The sequence below is a fragment of the Gigantopelta aegis genome, chromosome 4, assembly GCF_016097555.1.
Source record: "Gigantopelta aegis isolate Gae_Host chromosome 4, Gae_host_genome, whole genome shotgun sequence".
In the NCBI taxonomy this organism is placed as follows: domain Eukaryota; kingdom Metazoa; phylum Mollusca; class Gastropoda; order Neomphalida; family Peltospiridae; genus Gigantopelta; species Gigantopelta aegis.
In genome coordinates, this window is record NC_054702.1 from 52,125,185 (window position 1) to 52,149,652 (window position 24,468).

The window sequence follows — 24,468 nt, forward strand, 5'->3', positions numbered from 1 at the left end:
TGAAATTTAACCTAGTACAAACATCAGAACAATCAGAAACACGTTTAATATACAGCCACTAATATTTTATACAGGAAAATATATCTGATGTGTAATTACAATCATTAAAAAGTCTCTGTTAGTTGAAAACATCTTAAAAATTGAAGCAAACTCGGGAATGTCTCTTTAAGTAACAATATTCAATAATGCAGCTGTCAAATTTAGTGTTGGACTGGCTAATGTAAAATAGATTACGCAGACAGCAAGAACATGCAACAAAATAGCTTTGTTTTTCTACTTTAGATCTATTTTTATATATTAACTTGTTAATCCTTACATTGCATAATGGTTGAGGTGTACCTCTATACTTGGGACTAAACATTTTAAAAAATTCAGATTTGTAGTTTTAATTGCTAGTTTTGCTTTCTGTTAATGAAGGAACATAAAAACGACATGACACAAAATGATATCTAATATTTAGTTTGATGTCTAATATTTAGTTTTTATTTCTAATATTTAATTTTTATTTTTTATATTTAATTTTTATTTCTAATATTTAATTTTATTTCAACAATTTTTTATCTTGGTTATTAAATAAACAGTTTGAAACAAGGGTATAAATGAATGGAGTAATCCCTTTTTCAGGGTAAACCCTAAATCTGCCATCCTAAAGGATTTTTCAGTATTTTTGTTTTTGCGTTACTGAGAATATATAGTATCCTATAATGTGTATTGCTTTTGATTGGTGTTTCAGATCAGTTCAGTAAAGCTCTTGACATCATGAACCGAGCGGTGTCTGGCCACTTCCAGCCTGGAGCCAGAGAGAACATAGCATACTTCACCCACACCGAGCGGAGGCAGATGGAGCTGCAGGGAACCATCCCACCACCATTACCGCCTCAACCCACCGAGGTATGTTCTAGCTACACGGTATTTGAATAAATTTGCATTTTCTTTTAGATCAACTGCCCACAAAAAATTAAGCAACTGTTTTTTCATGTATCATCTTTCCAACTATATGTCAACTTAATTATAAAATTTTGTTATTCATGAAATGCTGTTTTTGTCACCAATAAAACATTTTACTCTTCTTTTTTTTCTTTCTCTGTTTGCATCACTTTTTAAAGCAAATCACCTGCCAGACAAATAGTGATTAAAGTATAAATCCCTGTGTAACTGCAGATATTTTTATTTTATTATTTTGTAATTTAATGAAATTTTTTCATGTTCAATTGTAGAGTTTGGCTGGAAGGACGACTGGTGGAACTGCTGTATCCAGCTTTAAGGAACTTGTTGAGAAGAAGGTTTGTTTTATTTGTACTTCGCTGTTCACTTTGAGGTACAGAGTACGACATATACATAAATCTTACAATATTAAACATAGCTGGACTCAATTCATTGTACAGATTTGGTTAACGTTGTCAGAATATTTTGTTATCATTTGGTTTATTCCATCAAATACACAACTTTCACAAAAAATTGTAAGTTTACGTCCGAGACTAGCAATTATATCGGTCATACAAGTGTTTGGCATCTATTTCACGAAGAAAATTACATCATTACGTCAAGGCTTCTAGTATTTTTATAAAATCCACTAGCCATGGGATCAGTGATTAAACAAATTTACTAGCCATGATTAAAAATTCACTAGCCCTACTTTATTTTAAGTTAATACAATTTTACTAAATAATAGTAATAATGCAAAATGTCACCTAAAGAGGGAGATAAAGCTTAAAAACCCCACCGAGTTGGGGTTGAGGCAGGATATTCATATTTACAAAATAGACTTAACTGCAACATTGCAATAGTAGTTATTTACTAGCCCAACATTGAATATCACTAGCCATGGTAGTGGGGCTACCATAATCTAGAAGCCCTGATTACGGGAAAATGGAGCATTTTAAGGACAAAAGAAAATGAAATATGTGTCCTAACTATTTTTGTGTATTACAATAGTAATAAGAATTGTAATTTTGTTGTAGATTTACGTTTACGTGCAAAACTAGGCTTGCGATGTTTTGTGAAATTGGGCCCTGGTTTTTTGCCAGAAAATAATTTGAGAGTACGTAAAAAAAAAAAACCCAGACTAAATATGCCCCTACTAGATGGTTATGGGTTTAAAATATTTTCAAATTGAACACTGCATTTCATGAATTAAAAAAAAAATTAAACAGCAATTCTCTTGCTATAATCAATCTAAAAATTCAATAAATGTATCCATTAATTTCTAAGATTTTAGGCTACATAATTTTACCCTTCGTACCCTCTGGCAAAAACCGTAACACAACTAAGCAACTAGTTTTGTTAATTACATTTCTGTGATGTGGTGGCTACTGTAATGGTCTCAGAAGCCAGGATTGTTGGGTTTGAATCCCAGTATATACATCTAAATGTCATGAGAAAAAACACAAACATTCACCAAACAAAGCAAAGATGACAGTCTCAAAAGTTTTTCCATGTTAATAGTCCGAATGTTTCACCACATTTCTTTATTCATAATGAATTATGCACATAAGTACTTGAAATTATTATTTATTTTTTTGCTTACAGGCAGAGGAGAACAATATTTTATTCATGCCAGTTCCTGGCAAAACGCATGAAGCCAGACAAGTTCACAGATTCGGAAATGTCCAAGTGTATATTGATCGCAGTGTTATTTTCATGTACAATGGAAACCAGTGGGTGCCCGTTTCCTTGCAGAGACTGGTTGAATGTGCCAAGAGTTGAGTTACATACTATACAAAACACTGGACTATTCTTAAGGACATATAGAGCTGAAATATGCTAGAGAAGTAACAAGACGTAAGATGGTTTATGTGCAGTGAATACATCACAAGGATTATCAAGTCAAGTACATCACGTCAAGTGTCTACTTCATCATCACACGATCCTGTCTCAACAAAAATCTTGTTGCCGATTGTTGAACTGCTATTCAATACATTTTGTGATGCAAGACTGGAAATGGTGACCTTGAATTTTAAGTTTATTATTCAAACTTGTCAAGCAAGAATTAATTCCATTCTTTAATAATCTTTTAATTAAAAGTGTAAACCATCATGTATATAAAAGATCCAATGGAATAAAATCTTGGTGTTTTTTTCCTACACATCAGTTGGTCTATTTGTCATTCCAGCCTGTGCTCCCCTACATGTGTATAATAAAATCTTGGTGTTTTTTTCCTACACATCAGTTGGTCCATTTGTCATTCCAGCCTGTGCTCCCCTACATGTGTATAATAAAATCTTGGTGTTTTTTTCCTACACATCAGTTGGTCTATTTGTCATTACAGCCTGTGCTCCCCTACATGTGTATAATAAAATCTTGGGAGATTTTTCCTACACATCAGTTGGTCCATTTGTCATTCCAGCCTGTGCTCCCCTACATGTGTATAATAAAATCTTGGTGTTTTTTTCCTACACATCAGTTGGTCTATTTGTCATTCCAGCCTGTGCTCCCCTACATGTGTATAATAAAATCTTGGTGGGTTTTTTTCCTACACATCAGTTGGTCTATTTGTCATTACAGCCTGTGCTCCCCTACATGTGTATAATAAAATCTTGGTGTTTTTTTCCTACACATCAGTTGGTCTATTTGTTATTCCAGCCTGTGCTCCCCTACATGTGTATAATAAAATCTTGGGGGATTTTTCCTACACATCAGTTGGTCTATTTGTCATTCCAGCCTGTGCTCCCCTACATGTGTATAATAAAATCTTGGTGGGTTTTTTTCCTACACATCAGTTGGTCTATTTGTCATTCCAGCCTGTGCTCCCCTACATGTGTATAATAAAATTTTGGTGTTTTTTTCCTACACATCAGTTGGTCTATTTGTCATTACAGCCTGTGCTCCCCTACATGTGTATAATAAAATCTTGGTGGGTTTTTTTCCTACACATCAGTTGGTCTATTTGTCATTACAGCCTGTGCTCCCCTACATGTGTATAATAAAATCTTGGTGTTTTTTTCCTACACATCAGTTGGTCTATTTGTCATTCCAGCCTGTGCTCCCCTACATGTGTATAATAAAATCTTGGTGGGTTTTTTTCCTACACATCAGTTGGTCTATTTGTCATTCCAGCCTGTGCTCCCCTACATGTGTATAATAAAATTTTGGTGTTTTTTTCCTACACATCAGTTGGTCTATTTGTCATTACAGCCTGTGCTCCCCTACATGTGTATAATAAAATCTTGGTGGGTTTTTTCCTACACATCAGTTGGTCTATTTGTCATTACAGCCTGTGCTCCCCTACATGTGTATAATAAAATCTTGGTGTTTTTTTCCTACACATCAGTTGGTCTATTTGTCATTCCAGCCTGTGCTCCCCTACATGTGTATAATAAAATCTTGGTGTTTTTTTCCTACACATCAGTTGGTCTATTTGTCATTACAGCCTGTGCTCCCCTACATGTGTATAATAAAATCTTGGTGGTTTTTTCCTACACATCAGTTGGTCTATTTGTCATTACAGCCTGTGCTCCGCTACATGTGTATAACAAAGGCTTTATTATGTCCTATCCTGTCTGTGGGATTGTGCATATAAAAGATACCTTGATGTTAATCAATAAGCCCATCGATTAGCAGCAGGATGTTTCCTCTCTCATTAAGGGGCAGGACGTAGCCCAGTGGTAAAGTGCTCGCTTGATGCACGGTCGGTTTGGGATCGATCCCAGTCAGTGGGCCCATTGAGCCATTTCTCGCACCAACCAGTGCACCATGGCTGGTACATCAAAGGCTATGGTATGTGCTATCCTGTCTATGGGATGGTGCATATAAAAGATCCCTTGCTGCTAATTGAAAGAGTAGCCCGTGAAGTGGCGACATCGGGTTTTTTTCCCCGTGTGTGATCCGTAACCATATGTCCGATGCCATATAACGTAAATAAAATGTGTTGAGTGCATCATTAAATAAACCCATTTCCTTCCCTCCTCTCTCACTACTGTATTTGTGTTGTACTCGACTGTATGTCAGATACAATACAATGTAAATATAAATGTGTTGAGTGCATCGTTAAATAAACCCATTCCCTCCTTCCTCTCTCACTACTGTATTTGTGTTGTACTCGACTGTATGTCAGATACAATATAATGTAAATATAAATGTGTTGAGTGCATCGTTAAATAAACCCATTCCCTCCTTCCTCTCTCACTACTGTATTTGTGTTGTACTAGACTATGTCAGATACAATATAATGTAAATATAAATGTGTTGCGTGTCATTAAATATAAGAAAAAAAGTTTCCTACATACATATTGAAGAAATTTTAACACTATTATATCAAATCCCAATTAACACATTTAGCTCTTACTCGTTCACACCCTGTCTTGTCTCTCTCTCTCATATCAAACCTATCATGAAATGTCATCCTCCTTCCCATCACCACTAAAATACAAATTTAAAGAACTTCATGTAGATGTATTTCACAGATTTATTCCAGTCAAACAGACTTGTGCATTTTAAATACATGTCTTAGGCAATTTTACAAAGCTTTGTTTTTCTTCTGAAAGAGTGCTGGCTACATCACAAAACACTCGACTATCGGACAGACACAACTGATGTAACCAATATATAAACGAACTGTACAGGTTATCACATTCTGTTGACTTGGAAGTCATTATTCAATGACTGTTTTAACCTACCACGTTACAATGAACATCTTAACAAAAATAATATATATATATATATATTGTCTAATGTCCAGCAGGCTTAAGTCACTAAGTACTGCACAAATCTCTGAACAAATTTGGATGAAATATGAATTGGAAAGCTATTTTTTCTCTACATGCACCTAGCAAATTATACCAAATGGTTATGCTGTTACCAAGTTGATTCATGTAAAACAGACAAGAGAAAGAAAATTATACTAAAGGAATAGCAGGAAAGCTCCAAATCATTTGCCAACCAATCTTGAATATAGTTTTATTTAATCATTGGGAAAAGATCATCCACATTAATTAATTTTCTTACCAATACACGCCATTCATTAATATCCATTCCTCAAATGCTAATCTATATTACATAAAATAGATTATTCTCCAGTGGGGTGCTATTCCAACATTTTGTTACATAGTATTAAAACTATTGTGACACTTTTATGAAAGCAGTTGACAAAACGATGAATTGGGATATTGGCGAGGCAAAATTGTAATTTTAATAATTTAATTATAAAAGCAAACATCAAATGGACTTTATTAACCAGGCATTGAATTAGTGGGGGAGCAGGGCTTGAAACAGCCTGTGGCCAGATAGCCAAATGCAACCAATGTGGGAGACTTAAAATATTTTTTTTAAAATGGTGTTAGTCGCCCAAATATTATTATTTGGGAGATCTTTTTTTAGAGCTATATCATATGAGCCACTATTAATATTTGTATTGCATATCTTTATTCCACATTAAAATCTTGCTCGTGTTTCATGGTTCACTTACCTTAATTTGCCAACATCCATTATTATTTTTTGGGCCACCATATTTTTTTGGCGAGTTTCAAGCCCTGTGGGGGAGGTTGTTTTTTTTGTTTTGTTTTTTTGGTGGGGTCTTAGAAATCTGTTGGGATCGTAATTTTGTTTACGGTAATAGAGATATTTGTGACTCAATCTCACTGTACTGTGTTTCTGGCTCAAAATCTGGGATTCGTTCAAGCACAAAATCCGTACAAATTTGCAGCCTGTTAACCAAACACCTTTTTTGTGTACTTAGCATCTTTTATTAATGGACTAGTAATATGACAAGGATATGATGTGCATCAAATTCAATACCCCATGTTTAACAGTATTGAGACCAAGCAATGACAAACTAAATACTCCAGACTTACCAGTAGTTGAAGTGATAACAGGAAAAATAAGACGGTGTTTAACACTTAAACAATGAAATACTATATAGTATATTCTAGTAGATTTACAACAGTTCTTGTAACAGTAGATACATGTTGAAAAAGACAGATAGAAGATATTCATGATGTACATTATTAAAGAACGATAAAAAGATTAAAATAGGACAGTGTAAGTTATTATTTGCGAAAAATCCCAAGATATACATGTTAAATAAAAGCAGTGCAGATTATAATTTAAAGTTTACAGTTCAAGACTTGCAAAAGCAGTTGGTTAACACTATATTTAGAATATATACACTCTACAGAATACATAATTATAAATCAGTCTGTAGAAAACTTGAATCATTTTCTTTTTTATGAATACTTAGCCTGACAGGGAACTAGAAACCGAGGACTCACTGGAAGATGTTAAGCCATCCCCCATTGTCTGTTGGGATGTTCAGACCAGTCTACTAATGTGTATGGGGGAAGGGAGATATGCCATTTGTTGAGGTCAGGCTAAGTTGAAAAGAAGTAAGTATTTGCTTGAATGCTCACTCATCTATGGTGAAAATTGGTCTCACTTTATGATGTCTAAGATGAAGCTATCAGATGGAAGGTCTTTATAAGAATCTAGACTCTTAGAACAGATTGTTAGTGCAAACTGTAATACAGGCAATGAATGCAGTTTAATGTAGACTGGAATCAGAACAGACTTTCAAAAGCATACAAATGCCCAATATTCCACAATACTTTTTTCGGTGGACAAAACATTTAAAACTCATTGAATATCACATACATACATACCAAGGAAAAACAATATTTGTCATCATGGTGGTAACATGTAAATCAACAATTGCACCATCGAGTCATGACTGCAGCACTATTAAACTAAATGTATCATATTTCTTAACCCCCATCCTCCAAATTCTCCAATCTTTATTTATATACAGAGGAAATTAATCAAAATTTTGATAGCATTACATTTTGTCTCAGACTCATTTGAGACGGAAAGTTTTAATTCATCTGTATGAGGTTTCCCCCCTCGTCTATCATCATTAGATTCACAGGGATATGTCCCCCAATACAAACAGTACCAAAAGTGTACTATATGCTATCATGTCCACAAGACTGCTGCTAATTGGAGTAACCTACAAGGCAGTGAGTTTATTACTTACACTATTAGTGTGACAGTTACCTTGTGAGAGACTGAGACACCAGTCGGACAGTTCTTATTTTGTTATGTACAACAGTTTTGTTATACATGCACCAAAGACTTTGCATTCAGTAATTTACAAGATGACGATAAACTATCAAAACAAATTTACAACCAGGTACAATAATTTGCTTTCATCTGTTACACAAAAATAAAACAATAACAAACAAAAACAATGTATAAACAAAGGTAAAAAATTACTTAATATTCAATACAATTTCCTGTTGGATAAAAAAAAAAAAAATCCTTTATTAGGATAACAAAATAACTTTACAATGTTATCTAGCTTTTTCTTCTATTTTTTTTAGCCCATGAGGGTTGATGCCAACTTTAATGAACACACTGGGCCAGATTTACAGTCTGTTTTGTTTTATACACTTGTAACTAAATACATTTACCATGCTTAAACACCCGTATTTAAGAAAAACAGGCTTCATAATAGCCATTTTTGTCTTAAACCATATTTTTAGTAAAAGAAAAGGTTGAACATCCTCAGTGTACCCCCATTGTATAGAGATTATTATACAAGCTTGTGTCTTGTATTGGTTTTACTAAACAAGTGTCAGGATTTTTGTATTGCCCGAGCAACAGTGAGTCCGGTACATGAATCCAGACATAAGTTTCCTAACATCCGTACAACTCACATGCAAGTGTAATAATTTCTTTATTATCCATATTATTAAAAAAAAAGTTAATGAAAAAAACCCCAACTCAAATTGTTTCAATCACAAACAGATGGAGATGACAAAATGACGTAATATTTCACATACAGTCTGAGCAGGACTGGAGAAACAATGTCATTTTATGATGTCACTTTCCCAAAATTAGGTAATTATACTTGTTATTGCACATATGCTTCATATGGTTTTTATTAACTTGGTTATGTTGAACCAGATGGATAAAAAATATTGATATTTGTCTGTTTTAAAAATAACAATAATAACATTTTCTATACAATGCCATGCAGATTTGAAGTAGATTGATTTTGTTTCTAAAGTGGTTAATTAATAACATGTAAAAAGCTGTGTCTAAAATAACACTTTGTTTAAACCAGCACATTTTTTAACTTTTTCAATTTGCCATGTCATTGAACATTTAATTAGTTTTTTTAATAACATTTCAATTAATATTCTCAAAATCCCTTTTTGTACATCTTTGGTGTTCACAAAATAGCAGTTACAAACTGGATCAGTGATTGATGGGTAATATTAGGTTCTCAAAACCAAGATAAAGCAAAATTATTGTTATCGCTAATATTTCAGATAACAATTGTGGACATAACTGCTTGATACTTGATTAGATAAAAGTGATAGACATTCTACATAACAGTCACTTTGATAATTTAATTAACAGCACTAATATGCACTTATTCTTGCTCATCAGTAAACAAAAATGCATGTTACTTGTTCAGATATTGCAATCAACTGAGGAAACAGGAGTGACTTAAATTGTACTGTTGGCACTAGAGAAAAACTCAAATAAATTGGTCAGTAACATTTGTTTACGTTAATTAACTGCACTAAGATACATATTTGTTATAGCATCCAACATTCAAATACATTTTATCAACAGATTACCGACATTAACAAAAAGTATATTTCAGTACATATCGTATACATGTACATGCAATGTTGATCCTTCTATTGCCAATAATTTAGTACAAGAGAAATAATGGTCCTAAATGTATGTACAGAATTAATCTCAGAACCTGTTCATAAAGAGAACTTATTGCCCATATGGACGGATAACTTGCCATTAAAAAAAAAAAACCTTAATAAAAAGATAGGTTTTTTCATTCAGTTCTTTCTTATACATGCTTTAATGATAATTTTGAATGTATCTGTATCTCAGTTTCATGTTTGTAAATTCATAAAATAACAATTTTAAGTATCACCATTGACAATGAAATACTAGTGCACAACATCATGTGAAAATTGTAATGTTACTTTATAACAACAATAAAATTAAGATTCTTGGGGCTAAATAATGGGCAGAAAGCATGTCTCAATTAGCACTACATTCCCCATAACATTTAGCATTAGGCTTGCCCAACTCCAGTCACTCTAGAGCTCATTATAATTAAGGCATGACAATGTTCCCCTGATAGATTAAAACTTTCAATCAATGATGTTACTTTGTGTTCATTATGAAAATTATACCTACCTTTAGGGATCACAGGGAAGTGCAATTTAAAGATTATCACTTGGTGACAATTTATACCAAATACGAAAACCATCCATGAAAGGAATTAAAAACTGTTAACAAAGTTCAAAATTAGCATAATCTATATTTAGGTTAGACTGATGGGACTGGAGGGAGGTGGCTGCAGTTGGACAACTTGCATGCTGAACACTTGCATCAAGTATGAAAACCGCCCTTCAAAATATTTACAAATTACCAAATTACAATTATCAAATGATCTTCACCTTGCAGCTGCAACATTATCATCTTGAAAAGAATGACATGTTAACAATAACTGAAAAACGTTTTTTTAAGTTTCAAATGACCTCGACACTTACATTTATGGGACTAATGCTGTGTAGGTGAAAGAGTCACTAGGTGAACTATCAAATCAAAGATGAAAGCCACTCATTGAAAGGAGTTAAAACAAACCGAGAAACGTTTACTGAATGTTAACAAAGTTCTTGCCCTTGCCCAGGGAACATTTTGTTCAGTATGTTACTGTGATCCACTAGCAAGTTTCAGAGATCACTACACAGATATATAACTACTAGTGACATTCCTGAGAACGTGACTGTGCACCACCACTTGATGAGTCTGGCTTCAATCACTTGGCAAGTCATGGCTCCATATCAAATACAAAAGTCATCCTTTAAAGGATACAAAAAAACGTTATTTTGTTTTGTTTCTGTGTTTTCTTTTTTAATTCCATTCCATATCACTGAGATAGTATTAAAATATGACATAATTAACAACAAAAATGACTAAATTTTCTAATCTTTAACTTCTGTACTTTAAGAACAGTTGTATATATTTCAGATGAAACTACACACACACAATTATACATAGGCTGAAAAATACAGGACATGCAATTTGTAACAAATGTCAAGAAGAGAACTATCACTAAACTGTCTACATTTACAAATATGGGGAATGTCAATAACCTGTTCTGTTTCCTGTGGGATTTACCTACAGGTAAATGATCAATCCATGTGGTTTCCCATATAGTAATATAATGGAACCCAAAACACTGTCATCAAAATAACACTTACATTAATATTTTTTTTATAATGATTAAATTAACAAAAACAGGTAATAGTGCTTATAGTTTGAAAATCGATGGTGAGCAATAAACTTTTCTCCTCAAACTATTTCGGAAAGCAAAATGCTCTCAGTATCAGACTCGTAGTAATCTTGAGTAAAATATATTAGCAATATCGATGCTTGATGAGGTAAGCAGTTTTTCGTCCTCACAGAAATCATTTTGTGCAAGTACACCAGAGCAACTGCTTGTGTCAAATCATAAAGACTGGAGTAACTTGTTATAGGTGTACACTTACAGTAGGCAAAACAAAATGTTGCAGTAATATAACATCAATACTATTTAAAATGACTACATCCACATACATTTCACATCCGTCCATTGCACAACAAAGTATAACTTGTAGACTCTATAACTGCTGTCTGCACATCGCCACAACTAAAATATATAGCCACCAATGGGAGTTTCAAAAAGTGGTTTTAAACATAGGTGGCTGCTTAATACAGGTCAGTGTATATATATATTTATACTATTATATTAGATTATTTGGGAGAATAAAAATGTGGCCTCTTACTACAAGTGGCTCTTTAATATGGGTGGTCACTAGAGCAGGTTTGACGGTAGTTAAAAAAGAAAAGAAAACAGAAAGATTTCTTCAATTGCTATATCTTGTACAGATTTTTTCCTTTCAATTTTTCGATGACTTTATGTAGCTATGTAAATGATTAACAAATTCTACATTTTCAAAAATACATTCCGACATATCTCTACTAGCTAGTTTTAATTAAACTGATGACATTAGTTTAAATGAAACTGCAAAGATAAAGTAGGAAGAAAAATATCTATACAAGGAAGAGAGCATATCCATCCGCACACACCTCAACATATTCATACTTTATTTACCAAAATAAAGTCATTCATATGCATGTATTTGTGCGTCAAATGTATACAATATTGTTTAAATTTATGAAAAGAACTAAATGTGTAACATTTTCTATTAGCATCCAATAATTTATTACTCCACATTTCTAATGTAAGAAAATAAAACAAAACTTTTTAACACCATTTTCTTCAAATTAAAATTTCATTTCGCTAACCAAATATCAAATACTTGAAATAGGTATATTCATAGTCGTACACATGTATAATCTACATTTTACATTAAGTTCACAACCGTATCCTTACTTATTACTTCCATTATAATTTATGTTTGCTGTTTTATTAATTTTTACTGTATATGCCACACAGAGAATAAGAAATCTAATATAAAAAAAGAACATCTCATGTAAGAAATTTCAATTTGTTCCTTTTCAGCAAACGATCGTCTAAAACCTGGCCACAACAGATGTCAGTAAAATATAAAGTTTTAAATTTTAGTACACAGCAAAATATCATTCATCACCTTCCCTTCAATCCTAATGCTCAGCTATTTATAATACACAACAGTCACACGCTGATCAAGTGTAAAACTGAGCATCTTCCCGTAAATGTTTATTCCAACATGGAATGTGGCACTCTCCAAATGTCACATCACGTTATATGTCTGTGCACAATCACGTTGCTCCTTAACAACAGCCTCCCGACTTAGGCACCTGCACTTCTTCGTCATCTACTACCATCACACTCTTACGGTTCTTTCCGCCAGTGCGAGTTAACGTGTCTTCTCCGGCTTTGGCTATCATACCTGAATGATGAGAGAAAGAAAATGTTACTGTTACAAGCTCGGCTAACCATTTTATGACATCATTTACCAATGTGAAATACAAACACAACTAGTGTTTTAATAAATTCATGTGTTATTGCTATCAACAGTAATGCATTCATTTGGTGATCATGAATATCGTGCATTCACAAGTTCCAAATTGTGAACATTTCACCAAGTGGAGTGTTCAGGAAATTTATAGATAATCTGAACGACCACTCTAATGTGACACACCCCAACTCATAATTGCACAAATGATTTGTGTTTGTTCTTCAATTTTTTCATGAGTTGTAAAGACTGAGATAGAAAATCCTACCCAGTTCACAAGTTGTGTTTAACAATTATTTCGTCAAAAGAACACTCTTCACTATTAATCATAGGCTATTGCATGTCAAATATTTTAGTAATTTTGACATATAGAAAAAAACCCACTACATTTTTCCATTAGTAGCAAGGGATCTTTTATATCCACCATCCCATAGACAGGATAGCACATACCATGGCTTTTGATTACCAGTCGTGGTGGACTGGCTGGACCGAGAAGTAGCCCAATGGGCCCACTGATGGGGATCGATCCCAGACCGACCGTGTACCAAGTGAGCATTTTACCACTGAGCTATGTACTGCCCCAAATATAAAACTTACTTTTACTGAGATCTAGAAACATCTCTTCTATCCCCTTGTTGAGTTTTGCTGATGTGTGAAAGTGCTGAGCATTTACAGATGCTGCATACCTAAAACATTAAATTATAATAATAACACAGTAACACCCACACAGTTCACCTCCATAGCACTGTTCCAAGCGTTTGTCATTTTAGCCTTTGTGATAACATTTCAATAAATGCCAGTGTAAGATATATGAAATGTATTTGATATTTGAATTAACTCTCATTTTCATTAATTTAAATGATAAATCATAAGTATTTAAATATGTTCATGACACTTGCATGATTATAATACTTTAAATAAAATGATCTCTGACTTACTAACTTCAAGTGATAATCATTGAAATATAATTAAGATTGCATTTTAGGTAACAGTTTGATTTCATGTTATTACGTCAAAGTGCTAACTTAAATTCAGTCTTGGATGTATTAAACATACTTGACAAAAACTGAAGTATCTCTCCAGTTATTAAACTTACTCTTCTGCATCTGCCACTGGAACATGTCTTTCCTTTTCTAAATCAGTCTTATTTCCTGCTATACACAACGAAACATCATTGCCCAACATACGTCGTAATTCTTTCACCCAATTCTTCACCTGTAAGAATCAAAAAGAATTCAGAAATAGTACAGGGTTAAATCAAACATATCATTCTGCACAGAATGGGAATTCTGAATTTAATTTATAAAATATTATTAATAATATAAGATTAACTTCTTTTGTTTCTAAGTTAAAAGTATTAAAAAGAAAACAAAAATGGTTTCATAAAATAAACGTTTTACTTTGGAATTTGGAATAAAGTAAAAAAAAAACCACCCAGTTAAATAGCCTTACTTTAAGTTTTGGGTTTTACTCTTACAAATTTCACATTGCATTGGTTATACATTAAATTAATGAATCGCCCAAAAAACTAACTTTATGACAATAAAACCACCTATCCATATTGGCAAATCCAAAAACTTAAAAATGTTACGCACTACTTCAGCAGTAATAAAAATAAAAATAAACCTACATTTAACTGATGATAAATCAACTACAAAACATTTAAGTTAGTAATTATTATTATAACTACTATAATAATTACTATAAAAAATGAATTCAATATATGGATGTCATGATATACATTATATAGATCTGTATATCAGATCTACCTACCTACATATACAGATATTATCATCAAATTGATACAATACTTGTAACTAACATCCAAATTTATTTTAGATAATACGTACAGTAACTTACTACAGTAACTGCAATGTACATTTCAGCCCCAAGGTATCTACTAACCTTTACAAATGAATCTTCATCTGTGATGTCATAAACTAAAATAGCACCATTACTATCTCGATAATAAATAGGGCCCAGGGCGTGAAACCTCTCCTGACCAGCAGTGTCCTGCAAAATAATTCATAAATAATGATAGTACCCGGTACATACATGTACAGATATATATATATATATATATATATATATAGGCATTGAATTCAGGGTTATTTTATTGTTTTAGAATATCGCCAGAATTGTAGAAATCATGAACCATAGATATTTGGAGATTCCATGTCATAATCTTTTAATCTGGGATTCTCAGAAGCAGGTTATTTTTTATATAATCAAACAGGGGTGGAACATGGTACAGTGGTAAAGCGCACGCCTGATGCGCAGTCTGTCTCGGATTGATCCCCGTCAGTGGGCCCATCGGCCTATTTCTTATTCCAGCCAGTGCATCACAAATGGTATATCAACGGCCATGGTATGTGCTATCCTGTCTGTGGGATGGTGCATATAAAAGATAATGAAAAAATGTAGTGGGTGACAGTGTCAAAATGACGATATGTTTGACCTCCAATAGCCAATGATTAATAAATCAATGTGCTCTAATGGTGTCGTTAAAACAATTTAATAATAATAATAAAAAGTAATCAAAAACTATATTAAACATGTATCCTCTACCTGAAATGTTTAAGTAAGTTACAATTAACAATAATGTAGTACTTTAATGTAGTACACTTTACGATGTATACATTGTGTTATAGGGAACATTTTATTCACTATCCTTCGCAATTTGCTACTCATGTTTCAGAGATCACTACACAATAATTTGATTATGTGAACAACTAAGTGCTAATAAACTGTTAAACTAATAGCAAATATTGCTATAAAAATTTTGAAAAACAAAATGTTTCATAGGTTAATGCATTCATATTAATTAAAATGGTAAATATGATATTTTTTAAATGGTGCCATTTAAAAAATGTATTATAATGACACCACATTTAAAAAAAAAAGTAATCACATACCCATATAGACAGGCTGACTCGTTTTCCACCAATGTTTAATTTTTTGTTCAAAAATGAAGCCTGAAAGAAAAAGTAAATTATACAACATGATAAAAAATATATATACTGTAGATCCTGAAATTAATGCAATCATAATATTACTGTGAAAAAAGCGAGTTTGTGTTATTCGCATTAATAATATTACGCATCTATTTTTATAGAACAAGAGCCTTATGTGTTGGAAAGATGCATACCCGGACCACCAACACATACTGACACTTTAGCAAATGAAAAACGCGTAATTTTAGAGTTAATAAAAAACCATGATTATTCCTGCTAAATGGGGGCAGCCATTTTGTCTAGTTTTTGTGACGTCCGGTGGGATAGCTCGGGGCGAAGTGACGTCAGCTCCTTACCATCTCCTGTATGTACAGTGTAAACAAAAGCAGTAATTTTTGACAAGGCGCTTCTCTTTGATCAACCTGACTTGTAAAACAGCATAAATGACGTAATAATATAATAAACTATTTAACTAAATATATTTCAAGTTGCATTAACGGAACAAAATGAGGTTATAGTATTTTTCTCTGTTAAATAATCCAAAGGAAAAATGTACACTATTAGGCCTATTAATATGCTACGTTGGAGCAAAAACGACAACCCACGATACCCAAGTGATAATTTTATTTTATTTGGGACTACGTAATTGTTCAATTCTGTGGTTTTTAATCAATAGTTTTACAGAACTATTTACAGTAATAAACCATGTCCATTACAATTTTAGGGGCGACAGGTAATATTCCACAATACCGGTATGTATTTATGTGTCTAGACAGCGTCAATTAATTGGCTCGTCTGGTTACCAATCAAATACACACCTGCCAATTAGGAATCACAGGTAGAAGCGACTAACGGCATAGACCAATTAACTAAGAAAATACTCTGTGTATCATTTCAGTACGTATGTTAATGCATGGGCAAAACATTGTTAATTGTTTCGACTTGTTGTGTAGCCACTTTGACAATGGTATTTTATTTTGTATTGAAAAATAATATATGTATATATTGATATACTTATTGCTGGCTTACTGGGATGTGTATTATTACAGAACATTGCAATGCATGACTATTTATCATCCCGCAAAAACCAGGTAGATTGTGTTTCTCTAGTTCTAAGGCTCATTCCTGACGCTACGCGTTAAGTATTATGTAACCACCAGCTCGCCAGAGGGTGTACTAACTGAGAAGGTACAAAATGGCTGCGCCCGTTATATATAATAGCCGTCACATTTAACCGTTTTATTAATTAACTATACGATTATACGTATTGATATTAAGCAATAATATGCATTATATATCGTTGAATATGCATACTAGGCCAAATGCCTTAATTGTCCTCTCCTTTAAAATTATAATATATAAAAAAATTATAAAAAATAACTGGAAAACAATTCATTGTAGGCAAGACAGACTAATTGTTGAATAGTCCAGCAAGTTATGTGTTACGCACTATACAAAGATTAAAATTATAATACATTTATAAAACAACTGGAGCACAATTCATTGTAGAGGAGACAGACTAAATTGTACAATAGTCCAGCCACGTGTGACGATTGCAGGGTCTTTGGCCACCCTGTAAAAAGCCGACACAATCCATCACATTTGAATGGGTTTTAGATAACTGATTTTGAATGGAAAAATCATTAGCGTTTTCAAAACAGTATTTCCGCACTTGTAAGGCAGTGTCAAAAAGATGTTTTGACAATACCATGACTTGGACTTCATCATTTATTACTCTTGCTCCCAATCATTCCCACGAGACTAGTTCAGGGATCTCATTTTTAACTCCCCTTAGTATGTGTATATTTATATGGTATCAACATAGTAATATCTTAAATGGCTCCCCATAATCTAAGTTTGGGAGCAATTAATCACACCCCTCAAATTTTGTTTCATGTCGAGACCTGAATGTATAATAAAAATGTCAGGACATTATAAAATAAATTCTAGATGTTCATCTCCACCCACCCAAAGGTTAAAAGCATGAAACTGAGTTTTTTTATTGGCTAAATTAACCTTCTGACTACTGCAGGCGAGATATCTCGCCCGACGTCACGTCAGTCGATATACTGTACACTGTATACAGTGCATTCCCCAATTCATATTTCCCGCCGTTTTGCACACGACACTCACCGGAAACGGAAATATAATTAAAGAAAAAAGATTTTTTTTCAAAATGGTGGTTTTTGTTTTGATTTTTTCAATTGAAAATACCTTGAAATTTTGAGTTCAAAAAATGGTTTTCGGCAAGTATTTTCGCTTGACAACAATGGCGGCACGTCGCGGTAATTTTCAGGGATCGATAGCTGATTGTAACAGCTAATTTGATAATAAATTTGATCGTTTTACCAACAACGAAAATTACCAAATATTGCAATATGAATCGTAGTTCGGGTTTTAAAAAAAAATCTGGTCAGAAAACCACTGTTATTGGGAATAATGGACATAAATACTGGACAGCTGGCCACAAATGCCCGTAAGTAAACGCAACTTTTTCGATTTTTTGCCTAATTTTAATCACTATTAGCCGATCTAAAATAATAAAAATTACAAAAAAAGACACGAAAATAATACTTACCGATTCATATATGAACTTTATTTCATGTATTTATGAAACATTTAAGTGAATATATGTGAGTAAAAATTATAAACTTGTACCCACTCAACGTGGTTTTTGTTAAAAATTAATCCAGTAGTCTAAAGGTTAAAAACAAAACCTAAACAATTCTTGCTCTATCTATAGTATGTACTGAAAATATGAAATAAAAAATAAAATAGCATGACCATAAAACTGGATGAAAATGAAACATTTAATTTATGAAAGTGATAAAAAAAAATCTGTATTTTGATGCCAAACTGATTACAAAATATCACCAATAAGGTCCATATCTATTACCGTATTTGACCGGAAATAAGCCCATGTCTTTGAATAAGCCCCCCTCCGTTTTGATAGCATTTAAGAAATTAGGCCCTCATTCATAAATAAGCCCACCCCCAACTTCGTCACCTTATATAAGTTATAAATAACACAAAATTGCAAGTTTGCTCAAAGTTCATTTAAAAGGTCATACCTCCTGCAAATAATTAAACACAAATGTAATACAAATGTAGCAGTCTAACAATAACAGTGTGTAACATTGTTTTCAATTTCATTCCTGCAGTATTTCTTTGAAGTATCCAAGCCCAAGTATGAACTAAAAACCAATGTCTATTTTTACCACCACACTACAGGTCCACAGTTAATGCTAATTAAGCAAATACCATATTCTGATTGGCTAAGAACAATGACCTTAGATTGACAATTTGTTGTAGTGTAAGCTGGCTGACTGTCAGAAACGTGTGTATACCCTATTGAGTTTGTTGTTAATTGCTGGTGTTTTAAGTCTTCTCGGCATTAAATTTTGGATGTAAATAAACAGCACTGGTAAGTAATTGTAACATAGAAGGTGTGTTTCTGATAATTAGATACTAGTAAAAAAAAACACTATTTAATTAATAAACAATTATTATTTATTAATAACAAATGGAACATCAATTAATAAATGTGCTACTGAACGTTTTTTGTTTTCTTCCTAGTTCATTTAATTATTATTATTTATTTTAATTATTATCTTTTTTCTCTCTCAACAAAACTGGCCCCTTGTCTGGGAATAAGCCCACCCCATGCTAAGCTCACAATGAGTTGGCTTGGCCCCCTGGGCTTATTTCTGGTCAAATATGGTAGTAACTGAATTATGCCTGAACACATTAAAATCAAATCAGGGCAAGTTGACCAAGTACCAGGGCTAGTTTCTAATGTTCAAGGGAATGAATGACTACACAGATTGAAAAAGCTGACCTACTACTTGCAGGGCTCAAAATAGCGGCCTGCGAAAACCCAGGGCTCAAAATAGCGGCCTGCGAAAACCAGTCCATTTTAAATAAAAATTCACCTGCTGATTATTATTTTTAAATTGCAGGTTATATTTCAAGATATGGATGTATGTACGATTATCTCATTTGTTATTTTTGTTATATTCCTGATCCCATAATGCTCTAAAATACATCTCAGATGTCCAAATGTTTTACACTATCCCGTCCCCTCACCCTGTGTACGGTCTTATTTGTAGCAGGCCATACATCTTAGGCAAATTGGCAAGAGCCATATGTCGGTTTTGAAGCAAGTTGACCTGCTTTCTACATGACAAAACTAGGAGTTCTAATGAGATATTGTTGATCACATGCAAACAGCATTTAAAACTGCTGAGCTTCAAAAAACTTACAATCAACTCCACTTATTTGCATATCGATTTATAGCATAATTCGGTTAATTGACTATTTTCACCCAACATGGAACCATTTGCCCTTTTAACACTACAAAACATCCAGTTAATTGCACGGACTATGTCAGATAATTGCACATGAAAATAACGCAGAATTTGTTTTTGGTGCTACATTAATGTCATAACATACTGAGCAAGTCTATCAGAGATGCCCCCAACCAACGGCAGTTTATATGTCACTGACGGCAATTGCCGTTGTTGCCACTGTTAAGTTTGAGCCCTGCTTAAATGGAGCAGCAAGAACACTGATTAACTATAAGATTATACTTGTTGATACTAAGCAATAATGTGCATTATACATCGTTGAATATGCATACCAGTCCAAAAGCCTTGCACTTTAGCATTCCTTTAAGTAAATATCAATGTGATTAAAATTAGCTCAATAGACTTCTTTCTCATTCCACTGCACATGTGCCCGTGGCGGAGTTACTCGAGGACGCAAACCGCGAGATCTTGCCAAAATAGACCTATCTGCAAATTGGGGGGCAAAAGCAATGGGAGGCCACAACCATTGTTCAATTATTAACTGTTTCAATCGCATATGTCCGGGAAATTCGTTATCCTTCCATCGATATCCAGCCAATGGATATCGGAAACGTTTGTGGGTAATCGTTTCATGTAGAAAACGATTTTAATGTTACTGCAAGTACGAGGGTTTGTTCGGCACATTTTGTAGGAGGGAATCCAGTGAACGCATAAGGGACCAAAACCTTACCGATTCTGTACAGGACGTTCCTGCACAGGGCGGTCTAGTATACTTAGATATGGTGGAAAACACATTAACAGTAAAGAAAATAAATATATATTTTGTATATAAAGAAAATATATGTATATTTCGGATTATAATTTACACTCAATAAAATATATAACGTGTGCGTGTGTAAATAAAAAAATATATATATGTAGTCAGGACGGCTCTGTACAGAACGTTCCTATACAGGGCGGTTTAGTATTCTCTACTTAGATATGGTAGTAAACAGTAAATAAAAGAAAATAAATATGTGTGTATGGGTAAACAGAACGGCACCTACCTTCAAACCCCCCCCCCCCCCCCCGCCCCAAATCTCCCTTTTTTTAAATTCCCACTTTATGGATATACATGTAACAGCATAAAATCTCTTTTTTTTTTTACTTTTCCCAATTAGATAGACACTAAGAAAAATGTAACAAAACACATTCTGATATATATATATACATTACATATACACACGAGATAGTCTTTTAATCTGGCGTTATGAAAACCCTCTGATACAAGTCGCAGAGACTTTGTCCAAGTTGTTGCACTGCTTTTTAATTTGAACCATTCCGCTGTACATTTCAGCGGACCGTTTTTCTCGGCCATTATAGCATCTAATTCAAAATATGTACAAGTTAGTTGCTACAGTTTAACATCTCCTGCGAAACTACTCAAGTCGCCCATAAAAACCTGTCTGTCACGCCCCCCAATTTGTTATTAGCCGTGATAGAGACTATTTCATCAAGGGACATTACTCTTCACACGCATGCGCAATAGGAATGTGAAAGTAGTCTATTGGTCTACCAGTAGATCTAACAGCATTGCGTAGACTCCCATGTCCAGGTGACATTTCATTTATAAATAACAATTTAAATATCGACCAATTCCACTTTGCCTTTTATCTGGAGCATACAAATTCTAAAAATATTGGGCGGGACTATTTATGCAATTGGCGAACTTGTTGGTCTATTTCAACATTAAAAACAGGAGAAACGTGCAGTAATAAACTCTGGATTGTATACTAGTATAAACAAATTTTATGGCTATACCATCACATTATTTATTTTTTTCGTCTTGAAATGAATTTTATATAAAATTTTAGGCAAGAGCTCCACCCGTTCCCCCCATCATTTATAATAGTTTAGGGTTAGGGTTAGGGTTAGGGTTAGGGCCCCATGCCCCACTTTTCTATATATACCCCATCAAAAAATCCCTCTTTAGATCGATAACTAATGGGGGGAACGGGCGATACACTTTCCCCCAAGTTTTCAAATTCTTTCCAAATCACTGGCATGAAGGTTTTGATTGGTTGAATGAAAGGTCAACTGGTCAACAGGGTGCTGTTAGATAAACAGGTAATAGTAATTAACCAGTGGAGCTAATTTTAATTAGATTGAGTAAATATTTACTTCACTGCATTTTGATTGTAAACACAGTTTGTTAACTTTATGTGCTAACTAATGATTACTCCAGGATATATATAATTATGTCTCTATTTTATGTTGAATAGTCAGTAGTATTGCCAAAAATTTACAAAAAATTAAATATACCTGTAATGTTGTGATGTGTTTATCGTTGAATTTATTTTCTACGTATCTCAAAACAAGTGATGTCTTTCCAACACAACCCTCTCCTAAAAGAACCACTTTGAAGTTGTGATTTCTGCCGCCTCCTGCATTAACACCGGCCATTGTCAATTCTTAAGACACTTACAACACTGCCTGACAAGAATACAATATGTAGTGACGACTGCGATCACAAGATTTTGGAAAAATCACCTCACTTCCTGGCAAAATAGTGTAACATTTGTCATCTTCTGCGGAAAATGGCCTCTACAGCCATTACTCGACGTCACGGGTCACGAGAAAATGAAATTTGTATCGCTTGCGTTTTATACAATGTTTACGGAATGTACTTAATTTTCAGAAAAAGTATAGAATAATTAAATACATTCAGTAAACGGAAATTTTTTTTCTTCCGAAATATCATTTGTTTAAGCAATTATGAAAGTTTCTAAAAATATGCTGTAAGCGATAACAGGAAGCAATCTGACGTCATTGCCAGAATCACAACACTCCGAATGTGATAATACATTTCGAAGATGGCTTCACAAAACCAGGTGATTATGTTTATTTGGAAATATTATTTTATTATTTGTTTCATTTTTTAATGTTTTGAAATGAGGGCTATAATATGTCATGTTTCTTATGAACATTATTACGAGCACCATCTTTTTATTCAGACAATTTTACTTCAAATCCGAAATCGGTGTTTATCTGTTTAACTTTCTTGTCAGTCAGTTCTCCTCCCTCCCCCCCCCCCCCCTTTCCTTTTTATTCCATTGGCAATGAAATCTACATGGGATTTATCAAAGTATTTGTATTGTCACTGTCAATTAAAATTAATTATATAATATTTATTTATTAACAAAATGCAAACCATTTTATTATAATTTTAGTAATATGTTTCTAAAAATATACCAGTTAGTCATCACATGTTGAAGTTCACAGGGCTTGTATCTTTGCAAGCAAATGGTCCTAAATGCAAACATCATGGTTCTGTGTTGAATAGCATTGTGATGAAAAAAGTTGAAGTTTGTTTTGTTTAACAACACCACCATATTGATTTGTTGTTCAGTCCTTGGCTTTTGAAAAACCATGGTGAGTGAAAAATTGCACACCTCAAAACACTTAGCTGAGTGAAAAATTGCACTCATCAAAATGCTACGGATTGATCCCCATCGGTGGCCTCATTAGGCTATTTCTCATTCCAGCCAGTGCTCCACAACTGGTGTAACAAAGGCTGTGTTATGTACTATTCTGTCTGTGGGATGGTGCATATAAAATATACCTTGCTGCTAATCGAAAAGAGTAGCCCATGAAGTGGCAACAGCGGGTTTCCTCTCTGTATCTGTGATCCGTAACCATATGTCTGGTACCATATACAGGCCTTTCCCCAGGAATTTTTGTAAGGCGCTTACATATTTAGCATCATTATAACACAAATCAAGCCAAAATTAGTGGGGTAGTGGGTTAAAAACAGTGTTTGCCTTCAATCCAGCTAATCATGGTTTTTTGGTTGTTTTTTAAAATAACCCATCAATTCCCCACCCCCGACAATTTCATAATTTGCGCCATGTTGTTGCTGTTGATTTCAGCGTCGGGTTAAATGCTTGTTGTGATTACTGCTTGTAAAATACCTAGGCTAAGAATGTTGACTGCACAGTATATTCCATTTATAAAGGGAAAAAAACCCCCAGTTAATTAAATTTATTAAACGTCACCTCACAGTTTTACAAATGTATATATCTTACATTATCTAACAAATATGATTATTGTCAACTAATTCAGTGTATGTTTAACTGCAATTTGTATAAATACTGCATGTTCATTTCCCGCGATCGTGACAACTATTGTTTTTCTACAAATTTACATCAAGATTTACTTCTGTATAATCGTATTGTTTAATGTCCGCAATGATGT

At 33.5% G+C, this 24,468-nt stretch overlaps 3 protein-coding genes across 4 annotated transcripts in view; 2 read left to right on the top strand and 1 right to left on the bottom strand.

The window, feature by feature from the left end:
• Positions 1-3,085, top strand: part of LOC121370712 (tuftelin-interacting protein 11-like) — a 33,407-nt gene extending 30,322 nt beyond the window's left edge. Inside the window, exons 15-17 of the mRNA XM_041496125.1 lie at positions 734-891; positions 1,218-1,283; positions 2,530-3,085. Coding sequence (XP_041352059.1) covers positions 734-891; positions 1,218-1,283; positions 2,530-2,706 — 401 coding nt within the window. The 3' untranslated portion in view covers positions 2,707-3,085. The remainder of the gene's footprint in view (positions 1-733; positions 892-1,217; positions 1,284-2,529) is intronic.
• Positions 3,086-5,390: 2,305 nt separating this feature from the next.
• Positions 5,391-22,835, bottom strand: LOC121370713 (ras-related protein Rab-21-like). Its single transcript, XM_041496126.1, has 6 exons — positions 22,537-22,835; positions 15,890-15,949; positions 14,880-14,987; positions 14,071-14,189; positions 13,572-13,660; positions 5,391-12,908 (listed from the first exon to the last, which is right to left on the bottom strand). Exons 1-6 carry the CDS (start codon positions 22,675-22,677, stop codon positions 12,790-12,792), a joined length of 636 nt encoding a protein of 211 aa, XP_041352060.1. The 5' UTR covers positions 22,678-22,835; the 3' UTR covers positions 5,391-12,789.
• A 210-nt stretch (positions 22,836-23,045) lies between these two features.
• Positions 23,046-24,468, top strand: part of LOC121370715 (TBC1 domain family member 15-like) — a 29,760-nt gene continuing 28,337 nt past the window's right edge. For both annotated transcript variants that reach the window (XM_041496127.1, XM_041496128.1), the window contains exon 1: positions 23,046-23,105. In XM_041496127.1, coding sequence (XP_041352061.1) covers positions 23,088-23,105 — 18 coding nt within the window. In that variant the 5' untranslated portion in view covers positions 23,046-23,087. The remainder of the gene's footprint in view (positions 23,106-24,468) is intronic.

Bases quoted from the DNA above. Each gene is read 5' to 3' on its own strand.
- LOC121370713 (XM_041496126.1), bottom strand. From the start codon at position 22,677: ATGGCCGGTGTTAATGCAGGAGGCGGCAGAAATCACAACTTCAAAGTG. The intron at 13,661-14,070 runs GTAAGTTTAATA...TTAATGTTTTAG, and splicing joins CCAGTGGCAGATGCAGAAGA to GTATGCAGCATCTGTAAATG. The intron at 12,909-13,571 runs GTAAGTTTTATA...CTCATCATTCAG, and splicing joins GTTTCTAGATCTCAGTAAAA to GTATGATAGCCAAAGCCGGA.